At 35.8% G+C, this 15,388-nt stretch overlaps 1 protein-coding gene across 1 annotated transcript; it reads right to left on the minus strand.

Moving 5' to 3' along the window:
• Window positions 1–1,203: 1,203 nt before the first annotated feature.
• LOC132163510 (uncharacterized) lies at window positions 1,204–6,234 on the minus strand. The gene is made up of 10 exons (XM_059573820.2): window positions 6,023–6,234; window positions 5,458–5,711; window positions 5,128–5,332; window positions 4,735–4,825; window positions 4,470–4,615; window positions 2,983–3,226; window positions 2,799–2,903; window positions 2,496–2,678; window positions 2,186–2,390; window positions 1,204–2,099 (listed from the first exon to the last, which is right to left on the minus strand). The coding sequence occupies exons 2-10, from the start codon at window positions 5,675–5,677 to the stop codon at window positions 1,615–1,617; spliced, it is 1,884 nt and encodes a 627-aa protein (XP_059429803.2). The 5' UTR covers window positions 5,678–5,711; window positions 6,023–6,234; the 3' UTR covers window positions 1,204–1,614.
• Between the last annotated feature and the right edge of the window lie 9,154 nt (window positions 6,235–15,388).

The raw sequence follows: 15,388 nt of genomic DNA on the forward strand, positions 1-15,388 counted from the left end.
TGCCAAAGAGCGCAAAAATAGATGTGATAGTGGTGTTACAGAACCATGTAAGAATCTAATGATGCTTACTATCACAATCAATAAGACGAGTGGTGAAAGCCACATCTAATTCAGAAGCCCCTTTAACTAGCTTTTTGACCTCCCTAATCACATAAAGCCAAAGCTTGCGGCCTTTAAGAAAGTCACACATAGATTGAGACCACATCATATAGTTTGTACCATCCAATACAGTCTAAACATGATGGAGAATCTCGTTTTGTGACATCTCAAAGCCTTAAATGCAAAAACAGACTACAAATATGAAATCAGAACGAAAAAATAGAGAAGAAAGCACTTGATCAACTATGAAAGTCAACGGTCAACTCTAGCGAAAGTCAATGGTCCACGTGCAACAGTCAACGGTCAACGATGATGTGGCACCATTGATGTGGCACTGATGACGTGGCTAGGGCTGATGTGGCAGCCTAAAGACCTGGCGCGTGTGGAGCACGCACGGAATGGCTTGCGGCGGCTGGGTGCGTGAATCTGACGCTCAGATCTTCTAGGGGGCGCATGAGGGCGCGTGAGGAGGTTTCTGGAGGAGCTGCCACCTGTTCTGGAATCATTGGAAAGAGATCTATCTACCGGTACCCTAAAAAAAAAAAAAAAAAAAAAAAAAAAAAGGAAACGGATCACCGTGGTTGCCTGTGGTAGAACGGCCAGGACTTCGAGCGGCTCATGAGGGAGTGTGATAGCTCCGATGAGGCTGTGTGCAGCAGCTCTAGAACAGTCGTCTTCTAAAGTTTCTAGCGGTATATTGAGCCGCTGAAAAATATAAGAGGAAGAGAGAGAACCGAAAAGGACAGAGCGAGATATTTGCTGGAAAACACTAGCGGCATCAAAAAAAAAAATTAAGGTAATTCAGAACTTGTGCTCTAATACCATGTTGAGAATAAGATTGTATATTGAATCATACAGAATAATATACATAAGGAGCATATATATAAGCTAATGATACAGACACTATATGTACACAACCAATGTGGAACAACACTACATATATAATTTAACACTTTGAATGTATTAGAGAAACTGTGTTACTGGAGCAAATATGCTCGAGTTATTTGATTTTCTAATGAGAAGCATACCACTATTTTCTTTTTTGAGAAAAAAAAAAAAAAAAAAAAAAAAAAACCACATGACAGAATCCTATAATTCAGTTTGGAAGAAAAGTACTCTGTTCTGAGTGAAACGGTAGCGATCTTTTGCAACAGGTTTCATATCGACCAAAGGCTACAAAATCCCACCGTACAACAAGCACTACCAAGAAAACAACTCTACCACAAGATTTCGGAACTCAGAACAAACCTGAACCTCCTCTCTAATATTTATCACTCAAATAGCTTTTGAAATCATATAATTTCAAAGCAGTAGATATTACATACAACTCCAAGTTCTGAGAATTGGACCAACCAAACACTCTCCTTTAGCATTCCTTCTTGACACATCCGTACAAAAGTAATGTAAAAAATACACTATGAAGCTCTCTTTGGAAAAAGTTCATAATCAGAAAATTCCAAGCACTAGGAAAGGAAGTGTTTGGAAGAAGCAGCCATCCATCCAAACCGGTGTGTCCTAGTTCTTGGTAGATTTAGTTGTCAAGCCAAACCCAAATGGAAATAGAGGGTCATAATGTGGATCACCAACATTCATTGGCAGCTGGTCCACTGTCTTCAACCATGTACGAGCAAGCTTGCCTGTGAATCCATAGTCACCAAACAACAGGTCAGCAATGCCTTGGCCTTCAGTTCCCGGAAGCCAAGCGGCCACAAGTGCATCTATTTTTGCAAGGTATGGCTGGATTACAACGGGGCGGCCAGAAATGACAACGACAACGCATTCGACAGCGCCACACACATTGTTGATAGTGCTTGGGCCGGGTTCTGGTATAGTTAAATTGTTGCTGTCACCATACATTTCTGCATATGTGGGCTCACCCACAACAACAATGGCGAATGAGAACTTGTTGGACTTGATAAACTCTGCATCAGGATTCTCACTGTAGACCACCTGGGTGCTAGGATCCACTGTATTTTTCACGGCATTCAGGATTGTTGTGCCTGTTTATGCAAATGTTATAAACCATCAAACTGTGTACATATCCATAAAGGAAAATTGCATACATATTGATTATTACATATCATACCAGTTGTGAGATCATTGCCGCCAAGACCCTGCCATGTAATGGTCCAGCCTCCACATTGATAGCCCAAGTTGTCAGCATGACTTCCTGCAACAAGTATCTTTGCTGTTTTCTTGGGAAGGGGAAGCAAGGGCTTGTAAGCAGATTTTCCGTTCTTTAGTAGCACAAGTGTTTTTCTTACAGCCTCCCTTGCTAATTCTCTATGTTCCTGTCCAGGCAAGATATTTTGGTAAGCAAGGCAAAATTCTGCCAATTGAGATAGATGAAGAAGAGCATTCTAGTCATCTTAAGAGAACAAACTCTGAGAACACACCTTACTACCAAGTTGGTTGACCAGGCTGAAATCAGCTACTGGATTCTCGAAGAGGCCCATGACAAATTTAACCCTCAAGATTCTCTTCACAGCATCATCAATCCTGCTCATTGGGATAATTTTTCTCTTCACCTGATCGGTTAGATCATCAATGAACTCTGTGAAGTTGTAAGGAACCATGATCTGCAACACATTGGAAGATAAAAATAGAACCCCTTTACATGTGTGAGCTCAAGGACCAAAAACAGTGAATCTTAAATTTTCAAAATAACATGTTCTAGACCATGTTGAATGTTAACTGACCATGTCGATTCCAGCACCAACTCCAGCTTCAACAGAGTATGAATAGTTAGCATGGGGAGGGGAGGTAATCCGATCAATACCCTGCCAATCTGATATGACAAAACCCTGGAACACCCAAAAGAAGCTCATTACTTTGCACCTTCAATGTTACATTTCAGTTGATTATTCCAATGATTTTTTTTACCTTGAACTTCAACTTGTTCTTAAGGAAATCAGTGACAAGATCACGATTCTCATGCATCCTCTTCCCATTCCAGCTCGAGTATGATATCATAACTGTTGCAACCCCCTTGCTAATGGAGTTATAGTAGGCGGGCATGTGGATGCTGAGCAATCCATTTAAACCAATCACAGTGTTATTCTCGTCAATGCCCTTGGTGGTGCCGCCATCTCCCACAAAGTGCTTGGCACAGGCTGCAACCTTTTGTCTAGCCAAAGTAATAAAAAAAAATCAGGTGAAATTGTTACTTCCAGGTTTTATATCTTTGTTCATTTGATACATTAATCATCATATATTAAAAAATAATAATAAATAAATAAATAAAAAAGGTTAAAACAAATTCTTGCTTTGCAGGCACATCATAGTTTTGAGGGACTTGACAGCCAGAAATAACGAAATAGTAATATGGGACAACCGTGTAAATTAGGAAACTGTTTTCAGATACTATAGACCGACATAGGGAAAGCCACCTATGAAGAAGCCAAAAGCAAAGGCATAAGCTTGTAAAATGGGAGTGTTAGGAGACTTAGATTAATTATCATTGCAATATATTCAGATCTAAAGGTCTACATGGTCCATCACTTTAGACCCAAACATTGTCTAGACAACCCAAAACAAAGTCTAAAAGAAGATATATTATATCATGAGAAACTCTGAGTTTTTGTACCCATGGGATGTTGACCTCTACCTACTCAATTAAGATACTTGCCACCTTTAAAATGGCCCACCCACTAGACTGAGACCAAAAATTGTCCCAAAAAAGCTACTTATATGTATAATGTGAAACTAATAGTAAGGGAAACTTTCGAGGGTGCGGTGTACGGGACCAGAGTTTACTCTGCAAGGGTGGGTCCAAAGAGCCTTACCTTTGAGATGTTCCCCGACATTAAAAATAAAATAGTATATCCAGATAACTTTGAGCACTTTTTTGCTAACAATGCGAGGAATGATTGAAGTCAAAGCTATTTCCTAAAAGCTCATATGAATATCTATTATACAAGGTAAGCATATGGAAACAAGTAATTGATCAAATGAGCAAAAACCTTATAATCATGTACAGGTATTAAATGTAGAACACTACAAGGCAAGAACAACCCTTTTTTTAGAAGTTTGAATTAATCAACTTTTTAAGAAATCCTGCTCCTGTGAATGTAGATTTTTCCAACCTATTTAGGAGCTCATGCAATTATTACAATTGATCATATGCTATTAAAGGTACTTATCCGAATCTATTCGAGGATAATAACATGAGAAATGTAATGGTTCCTCCTGGTGTTCTCCTCCCATCCTCCATATTTTTTTTAGGAAACAGTATTTACGTAGGATGAGAAGAACATCAGGAGAACACCGGGAGGAATCGCAGCATTTCTCTAATAATATTTCCAGCTAAATGATTCACCCGGATTAAATAAACAAAAAAGGCAGTAGCAATTTTTCAAAAGCTATCTTACTTTCCAGCAACAAAGGGAACACCCTTTCGAGATTTGACAGGGATTTCTCCTTGCAAACCGGGTATAATCTCCGTCATTTGTTGAACAATCTTAGGGTCCTCACTGTAACTCTCGTAGCATCGACCCCATCTCGGGTCCCGGCAAACCTTTGCACACAAAAATAGCAGACAAAAACATGTTAGTACATGTGGACAAGGTTTTTTTTTTTTTTTTCATTGTGGGGAGGGTGAAGAATTTATGAAACCGTGTGTACTGTTTTGTTTACCGCAATACATGGAGCAAAAACGTAAGGAATCCCAGTAGCTCTAACTTCGAGGGCTGTTGCGTCTCCAATCCTCTTGATAAGTTGAGGATCCCTGAAAGAACATAAAATGGCAAACAGAAATAATTTTAGAAATGGCTCAAAAGACTTTCTATGTTCCAGCCATAAGGTACCCAAATCTAGTATTTCGAAACATTTTGTGCAGAAATTTTTAATGAAACCATTTAACAATTCAAAACGTTTAGAAACTTTGAAATGGATTGAGATGGAAAACATTATTGATAAAAATCCACCAAACTTTATTCTTCAAAGTTCCATTAGAGGAGTGTCCATGTGGACTTCAACAAACATCTTCCTGCATCAATCACTCAGATTAAAATGCATACATATACTTGCCTGGTCACTCCAAGCCCAACATTGTGAGGGAAAATGGTGGCATTGTAGACATTGTTGTGGCCGTGAACTGCATCAATCCCATAAATCATCGGAATTCCAAGACGGGTGGATAGAGACCCCTTTTGAAGCTCATTCACCATATTCACCCAAGCCTCCGCTGAGGCCTTCGGAGCCGGTACACTCCCTCCACCACTCAAAACGCTCCCTGCCCAGCCATATCACAATCCATTTACTCAACACCATAAATTGTGTCCTAAAAAACCCAACTTTGACAAAATAGAGCATGTATTGGTATAGAAACTTAGAGATCGTTCAGTGACTTTTGGTTACCAATGAAGTAAGTCTTCATCACATCGGGCGTGGCAACACTGCGCTCGATCTGCACCATTTGGCCAATCTTTTCGGCCAGAGTCATTTTCTTCATGAGGTCTTTGATTCTAGCACCCAATGGCTGTTTTGGGTCTTTGTATTTCAAGTATTTTGCTTCAGTAAGAGCTGCCAAACAGCATAATAGCATGAAACCCATCATGGGTATTGAAAATCTCCCCATTTTAGCAGACCCAAGTCGGTTTTTTGTTGGTAATCTGCAGATTTAACAGAGTCAGATAGTTGATAAACTTAATATTCAGTAAAGAATGCAACATAGACACAGAGACTGTGATTGGTACAAAAACTATAGTTGGAGAGAGAAAGAAGCATAAAGATTTTAGATTGAGCTGGAAAAACCAGAGAGTAATCAATGAACATGAACATGAAGAAGCATTTCAAATGTGAACATCAATGTCTAGAAAAGACAACATTGGAGGAAAAGAAATATGCATACAGAGTATAATCAATACGATGAAACATAAAGATTAAAGAAGTGAAGAAGAAAGAAAGCTTTGAACTTGCTTACTGAATAGTGAACAGAGGTGAGATACAGAGCACACAGCTACACAGACCAAAACGGAATGAGAGAGAAACAGAGACTCAGAGGAAGAGAAAAGAAAAAAGAGAGAGAAATGAATTTAGAGGATATTTTCTCTCTCCTCTTTCCTCTGCTACTGTCAGGTGTGAATGCTGCAGTAACCTATGATAGGGGGAAGTGTGCTGAGATTATGAAATGCCCAACGGGAGGGATGCTACTTTTATAACAAGTTTATGTATTATTTAATTTCTTTGTTTATATCCTTGTTGTCCACAAAAGTGGGATTTTCTTTTTCTTTTATTTTTCTTCTGAGTCTATTTTGAGGAAATTATTTATTTAGTCCATGTAGTTTGCAGTTATACTAAATTGACCCTTAAGGATATTAAAAAGTATCTTAAAGATCCATGGAGTAAGTTGTCTGTCAAAAGTGGTCTCTACCGTATACTATTTCACAACAACTGTTAGAGTTACGTGGATCACATCACAACCAATTGACACGTGGTATGGTTAATGTTTGTTATGGGTCTATTTGAAATTGCATTTGGATGATCTAAAAATACTTTTAATACTGTTCATTTAAATAAATAAAAAAATACTCATTTGATAAAAAAAAAAAAAAAATTAAAGCAAATGAGGGCAAAAAACTTATGAAATTACGTAATTTCATAAGTTTTAATGAGGATAAAATTAGAATAAAGAGCATCAAAATTTCACATGAGACGTACGTGGGATAATTTTTGTCCAATTAGATGAAAATTAGTAACGGAGGGTCTTAATTAAAAAATTTTGGGGGAAAGTCCACGTACCCCCCTCAAATTACCACCCAATTGACAATGTCCTCCCCCCCCCAAAAAAAAACTTTAAATTGTGACAATGTACCCACCAAACTATCCAAATATTGTCAATGTCCCCCTCATTGACGAAACTACCCTTAGTAAAAATTTAAAAAAAAAATACTAAAATTTCTAGAAAAACCTAAAATAAAAATAAAATAAAATAAATCTTTTTATTAGAAAAAAAAATTAAAAAATTTCGTTTTTTTTTATAGAAATTGAAAATTTTTCCTTTTTTTTGTCTTTTTTTTTAAATGTTTTCTTTTATAATTTTTAAATAAAAATTTCCCTTTTAAAAAAATTAAAATATTTAAAAAAAATAAAATTTTCGTTTTTTTAAAACATATTTTAAAAAAATCTAAAAAAATAAAAATTGATTTTTTTTTTAAATAAAAATTTTCTGTTTAAAAAAATCATTTAAAAATTAAAATAATTTTAAAAAGAAAATTAAAATTTTTCGTTTTATTTTTTTTTAATGTTAGGGGTATTTTTGTCATATTGATAAATATATAGAGGCATTTTGATCTTTTTGCTAGTTTTGGGGGGATATTGACAATATTTTGGTAGTTTGGAGGGTACATTGTCGCAATTGAAAGTTTGAGGAGACATTGTCAATTGGATGGTAGTTTGAGGGGAGTATGTGAATTTTATCCAAAATTTTGAAATATTACGGAAGTATATTGCTAATTTTTAAACATTGAAGTTCAAATTAAAAAATTCATAAAACTTCATGGAAATAAAACAAATTTTCTCTTTCTTCAAATCTTGAATAATTTTTAGGAGTGTTTTGCCCCCACGTTATTTAATTATGATGGCCCAATTGGTTCCTAACATTTCCACATCCAGGGTGTCTTGCCTTTCATGGCTAGTAAAAGCACTCTCCAGGACTACGAGTACGGAGTCCTTTAGTAAATGATAATTGATAATGCAATTGTCCATTAAATAAAATAATAAATTAAGTTTATTGAGATAAAAATGGCACACAAAACGATGCAGTCAAGACAAAAGCTGGAACATTATTCTGATTCAAACGGCCATATTTTTTTGAAAATGTCAGGATTATAACGTTCGGATTCTTAGGAACGCTTACTTTTGTGATGATTGGATGCGGCACATCGTCGTGATATGATTGGATTCTTCCACGCACCAATTTTATTAAAATATCTTATATTTTATTAATGAGAAATAATATTTTTACGTTTTTTCAGTATTTTGTCTGAATATTTAGTTGGAGTGGTACCTTCAATTTATAAGTAACATTTTTTTTTTAATCAACATAAAAATAAAGAGTTATGGCTAAAGAGTCTGACATGTTTAATTTAATGGATTAAATTAGAGTTGATTTATATAGTTTATATTTCTACCTTGATACAACTTGAACCTGACACACGACATAAGTAGCAGGTAATTTTTAACATAACCTGCTAACCCGACATGAACTCAATACAAAATTAGAGGGTTAGAATTGAGATGTTTGATCCGTTTAATTAAATGAATCAAATTATGGTTTGTTAAAATAATGATGATGCGGAATATTGAACGAAAGCAATATAGAAAATGAACACAAAGAACTTACTGGTGGTTCGGTGTTAGACACATACGTCCACCACTCGGAATACCCCTAAAGGGCTACATTGTGCTCATTAACTTTTTTTTGTCTACAATACAAAGGCCCCTATTTATGGAACAGGATCCTCTATAGCTAGGATTTCTAAGAAGAAATTTTATAGCCACAAATGAGACACATATCATACTAATAAAAATAATTATAAAATATTATTTTAAATTAAAAAAAAATAATAATAAACAAATTAATAAAAAAAAAAAAAGAATAAAAAAAAGGAGTGGCCGGCCACCCCCATTTTGGGTAGAGGGTGGCTCCAATGGCCGGCCACCCCCATCTTGCAAAAAGAAGGGTGGCTCCAATGGCTGGCCACCCCCTTTTCGGCCACCCCATGGCCCAAAAGAGGGGAGGTTCGGCCACCCCCAGGGGCCAACCCATTTTTCTTTTTTTTTTTGTCTTTTTTTTTTTTTTTTTTTTTTTTAATTTAACTTGGCCCTTGGGGGTGGTTCGGCCACCCCCTGGCCGACCATTGAAGGTGGCTCCCTACCCCCTTCTTTTTTATTATTTTTTTATTATTTTTTTTATTTAAAATAATATTTTATTAGTATTTTTATTAGTGGGATATGTGTCTAATTTGTAGCCATAGGATTTTGAGAAGAAATCCTAATCATTAACTAGATATTCTACAGGTTATAATGAACTGGAGATGATCATATTCCCCTATTTATAGGATAGTGTCTAAATACAACCAACCTATAAATAGATAATATTTGACATTAGCATAATATTTTTCATATATTTTAACATGGTTGACCATAAATCGACACAATTCAAATTTAAACCCGACACGCAAAAACAAATTGACAATTAAATATGCTAAAAAAAATATAAAATAACATTTTTCTGTAATATTTCCTATTTAACTTCCCACAATGGCACATGGATGGAAGTTTATTACTAGGATTTTACTCGACAAAAGCGTCGAATCCGCCGGACTGTTATTTTCTAATATTTTGCTTACATTCTTAACATGTGGTTGGCTACGAAATTATGTCTACTTTCGAGGTGGCCCTCTCTTTTGGTCAAAAGCTTGAGGCCAGATCTTAGATCTATTTCTCATTCTATTTAAACTTGTCATGCCGTATAGGATTCTAATTAAGCTCTTTAAATTTGACTTTTTTAAAAAAGTTTGAAAAAAATTATAAAAAGAGTAATTTAATAAACCATCTACTCTATTTCAAATTTAACTTTGATCAAGACTCTCCAAATACCAATGTAAAATAAAAAAAATAAAAAAAAAGGTGAGTTATTTAGTTTTTTTTTAAGCTTATATATTCATTTTTATTCTCTCTTTCATCTACCAAGAAAAAATAAAAAAATAAAAAATATAAGAAAATAACAATATTTGACTAAAGTATAGGAAGATATAGCGAATTTGATATTTGATTCATTTTAAAAGTGACTCTCCACACTTTAAAAAGTAAAATTTTCTTTTCAAATTTAACTTTTATTTGAAAAGTTCAATATAAATATTCTAATGACTTTCTTTCCTTTTGGGGTACCATACCTTGGCGGGGTGGATGTTAGCTAGGGATAGAAATTTGAGTTCATAAGTTGGATTTGTATCATGTCCAAATATTAGTATTAGGGTTTATTTGGGAACCTCATTCTTCTCAACTCTTTTCCTTTTATTTATTTATTTTTTTGGTTGATTTGACACTACTAACATTCAACTTAACTTAAAATTTTTCAACCCAACTAATAAAAATCACAAATAGAAATTTTAAAAAATTAATATATATATATATATATATATATATATGGGTGATGGCCGGACTAGTTTTGGGTAACCACAAACTTGGGGATGCCCGATCCACCCCCAAGTGGATTTTCAGGGGTGGATTGGGGATATTTCAAAACCATCCATTTTTTTTCTTTCTTTCTTTTTTGTAATCTTTTTTTAAAAAAAATTATTTATATTTTTTAAACCACCCAAACATAATCTCAACTCTTTTTTCTCCTCAATATTCACAATTTTGAAAAAAAAGTTAAGAAGAATATAGAATAATCGCACACCCAAACAAGCCATATTATTTAATTTGAACATGATTATTTAATTAATCGAGTCAAATTCCTTAACTTTGACACGACACGACTCATATAACTCGTTTATTAAACAGATTGTGTTGGATTGACCCAAATACAATCCATTTCAACATGTTTAATGTTGTCACACCCAAATACCAAAAAGGACCAAGACAATAATCTTAAGTTCTCGAGTGCATAGTAAATTCATAAAGTCAACTAATACTCCAAAGCAATTTAAAATTAAAACTCTTACTAAATTAAAACCACTAAACATAAAATGTTAACAACATCTATCTTCTAACATATGAAACATCGATCTTCTCGAGTAGCAAATAGAGTCTTGCGGTGGTTTATTGATATTTGAAGGATGGAAGTTAAATCTCGATTTATTGTAAATTTGTAGTAGCCGTAGGCACATTATTATTATTATTATTACTACTGATCAAAAGCTTTTCATTCTCATTAAAAATCAAAGAGATAAAGCATTATGCTCCATCAAAACAAGTTCTTTGATACAATCTAGTGACTCAAGGAGCCAAATCTTATATAAAAAACTTGTCGTAGCCTCCCTTGACAAAGCATGTGCAACACAGTTTCCTTCTTTGCCAACAAACGTCATGACCTTCCATGGATGTAAACCCTCCAGCGCACGTTTTAGATCCTCCACCATAAGCCCCAGTTTGCTCCAATCCTTCCCCACAGAATTAACCGCATTTATCACCACTTGGGCATCGCCTTCAAAATGAATAGTACTAAAACCCAACTCCTAGCACAGATTAGTCGCCAGCAACAACGCCCTTGCCTCCGCCACCGACAGGTCAAGACACCCCACAATGGTTTTACATAGCACTGCAACCAATATCCCCTTCTCATCCCGCACCGCCACCCCAAAACCCATACGACCATGGTTCTTTTATGAAGAAGCATCCCAATTTACCTTAATCCATCCGGTAGTAGGTGTTGCCCAAATCATTGGGCTTGGAACAACAGGCATACATGGTGTCGCAACAGTCGCATCTCCCTTACTTGTAGCCATATAAAATTCCTCCATGGACCGAAGAATTCCCTGGACCAGCACGTTAGGATGGGTAAAAAGGCTTCCATGCACGACATCATTTCTTCTTAACCAGATCCTTCTGCAATTCCTACAAATTGTCGTGTCTCCTCCAAATCACACTTTGCAAAAACATTTTCAACAATTTGTATGAATCTAGTTCCATCAATAGACATCTTCTGCAGTTTTACATTCCCCACACACCATACATCCATGGCTGAAGGACATTGCCAAATGATGTGAATGGTTGTTTTGGCTGCAAGACCACATATTGGACATAAAGAATCTGGAATAATTTTCCTTCGATGTAAGTTTGCTCGATCGGGTGGGAAGAATATCATGGCAAGTTCACCATAAAAAGTTTTTTCGACATTTGGTACTTTCAATCCCCAAATACTACACCATACCCGACAAACCTCCTTACCTAAGGAACTCTCTGCCACCCCCTTTTCTTCCAACTCTTTTTGGATGTAATAGGCACAATTAACAGTAAATAAACCATTTTTGGTTCCCCTCCATACTTGCCTATCTTCTTGGTTGGAGACACTGACCGGCAAAGAGTGTATAAGTAGGGCATCCTCCTTATCAAAAACATTTTCCAGCAAAGCAGATTTCCACCACTTTGTATCCCCATAAATAAGATCACATACTCTTGCATTCGGATCTAGTAGCCATGGCGGAGATTGCACCATAAATGTAGAAGATTGAGGTAGCCATTTATCCTTCCAAATACCCACTTTTGCTCCATTCCCAATCCTCCATATCAATCCCTCCTTAAGTACGTCACACGAACTATGAATACTCCTCCAAGCAAAAGAAGAGCGGGAGGCACATTATTTTTCTATAGTCACTACATGTGTAGCTGCACATTGAAAGAAATGGTTGTAAAACACTGCTTGAGTTTTTTAGTTTAAATGTTTGTAGTTGACCATATTTCTCTTCTAGATGATGATTTTGCTTGTCGTGCACACAATTGTGGTATATTTTATAATCATTGTGGCGTGGCTATGAACATCTGGAAAGCGCATACATATTTATCATGTATTCAATGACATGGTAAAAATGTATGTCGAAATGTTTAGGTTGGCTCACTCACGCGAGTAATAGCCTCTAACACTTAAGTAGCGAGCAGAGATGAGACATTGTGCCACTTGATGCTTATGTAGTACCTAGAGTTGGTTGACACATAAATATGTTGCATTAGCTGGGGCTAAGATGAGGTCTTTTATTTTTTGGTTAATGATCGTGCATGGATAGCATACAATCTATGTAGTTTGCGATTAACTAGATACAAAAATTTAATTTGGCACCTAAGGTGGTGAGCAAATAGAGGACTTGGGTTAGGAGATTAGGTAGTGTCTAGACTAAAGTTTGTACATATATTGAGTTTTGACATATGCTCATTTGGAAAGAGAACTCTACTATAGCATGTATTTTGTACTACATGTGCTTGTTTGACTAACAATGGAGGTGAGTTAATCGATCCCTACTTTCTCATTGTGAGTTACCGTAAGTCATTATTAATGACCTTTGATGCGGTCTTTTTGTGTACCAAAATATATCAATAAGAAAAATAATCACTCGCAATAGAACAAATCCTTGTCGGATAGGGCTATATAGAGGGTGTCAAACTTCTAGGACTGCGGGGTGTTGTTATCAAGTTTTTCAAGATTAATTCTACTTAATTAAAAGAAGTTTGATTGGTTTTTGTTTATAACTAAATTAAATGCATAAAAGTAAAGATAGTAGCGATGAGAGAAAGAATAGGAGGGTTGATTTCACCACTAACCGCATAACAATGGTCAATTACAAATTAATAAGGGAAATTCATATTATGCATGATATAGGGCTTATTTCACTCGAGTAGTCAAGAAAATACCATAATTTAAGAAATAAGTATAACCCATCTTCGGTTGGCACGGATCGTCCACCTAACTACTAAGATGCAGTATGATCCGTCTTTCATAGGTATGGCTTATCTAATTCCTTAATAGGATACACACAATCAGTGGAATAGTATAAACTATTTTCGGTTGGTAAGAAATGTCTACCTAAATTACATTAAACTAGGGTGTAGTACAATCCGTCTTCCCTAGGCATGGTCTATCTAATCCTATTTATTATGTGTCAATTAAAACTGTTGTATAACAATCATTCACATAATCACAAAATATGAAGGATTGAGTTCAATCAATATAAAAGACTTTCTAAGACAAGATAAGAAATTCATAATGATTGAATATAAACATTAAGATCAATTCTCACAGTTATACAACCATCATGCATAATATAGAAAAACCCAAATTAAAATACAATTAAATCATTGTTACTTAGAAAGGGCTACATCAACGCCTTATTACAGAATTAGCTACTCATCGTGGTGTTGGGATGGCCTCCTGCCATGATCTTCTCCTCTTCAACTTGTCAGGCCTCCAAGAAGATAATAAATGTATAAAAATAACCACACATTCTCTTGAAGCTTAGGGGTCTATTTATAGGGATTAAACAAGCCACAGAGGTCCTAGGAAGCCCAGAAAATCCGTAGGTCAGTCTCCTAGTTGGACTAGGAGACTGAAAACCTTCTCTAGGGTGGATTTGGGCTCTTTTCGGACTTTTCAGCGCGAGTGCTCTCGATCCCACTTGTGGTGCGCTTACGCACATGGCTGAAATTGGCAGATTTGTGATCTTATTTTGCGGGGAAATTTTGGCATAGCAAATGTCCGAATTAGAAAATTTGTGTTTCATAATGATTTGTATTATTTTAAGATATCTTTCCACTGCCACTTGTTTCACCTCAATCCGATACTCGAGCAGAAAGTTATGGTCGAATTACTGAGACATGTGCTAGGTCCTCTCAAAGTGTGCTTTAAGCCCAAAATCAATGGTTTTATTAAACACCTAAAAACACTAAAACAACACAAAATCAAACAAATAACAATGTTAAGAAATTAACATATGCGAGTTAAGGGACTTAAATGTGTAATATTTGGTGCTAATCAACCTTATTTATGCCCTATGTGACTTTTGACTATGTCACGAAGTTGAGGTTTTAGTTTTTGTTACTATAGAATATTGCCCATGACCATGTACGACGCAGTCTAAAGGAGCATTGCTGAAAAGCGATTGGACTGAAGCTATCTAACATAAGGGCGAAGGGAAGACTATTTGGTAACATTTCCGTATTGTTTTTGTATTCGCTACCGGCAGGTTGTGTTTCCTCTTGAATGTTGTTACATAATCTTGAGTACATCATGTTTTGTGGCGGTTAAGCATTGTTATTAGATATTAAGCTCTAAAGGAATTAGAGATGCTTAATTTGATGTGACCAAATGCGTCAGGGCATAATGAAACACTTCTATGAAAGTTGCTTTGCTAATCCTTACAAGATTTAGTATAGTGCTTTCAACATTTTTATACAGGATTGGTCGATGGTCCCACAATCTATTTAACTTTATAAATATGACTAAAAAACAAATAGAGAGATGCATAGTTGGACCGTACCCACTGTGTGAGAATGAGAGATGTAGTAAATTGGGCGCCATCAGTGGGCAACCCAAGAGGAGTAACGGCTGAATAATGTTCAATGTTTTTTTTTTACGATAGAAGTGTAAAAAAACAGTGGAACACACTGTTTTACTCTCTCCCTCTATCTGTCTATGGATTTTGTGGGTATTGCTCTAGTAGCGTACTCCACCACCGAGAGAAGAATGATGGAGACTCAAGAGTTAAAGCATGTGAAACAACTCCAATCACAACTCCAACCAAACGTTGTTTCTGTGCTTGAGAGGTACCAAACTTTAACTTTGGAGAACACC

Source organism: Corylus avellana, chromosome 8 (genome assembly GCF_965113065.1).
Source record: "Corylus avellana chromosome 8, dhCorAvel1.hap1.2, whole genome shotgun sequence".
NCBI classification, from domain to species: Eukaryota; Viridiplantae; Streptophyta; class Magnoliopsida; order Fagales; family Betulaceae; genus Corylus; species Corylus avellana.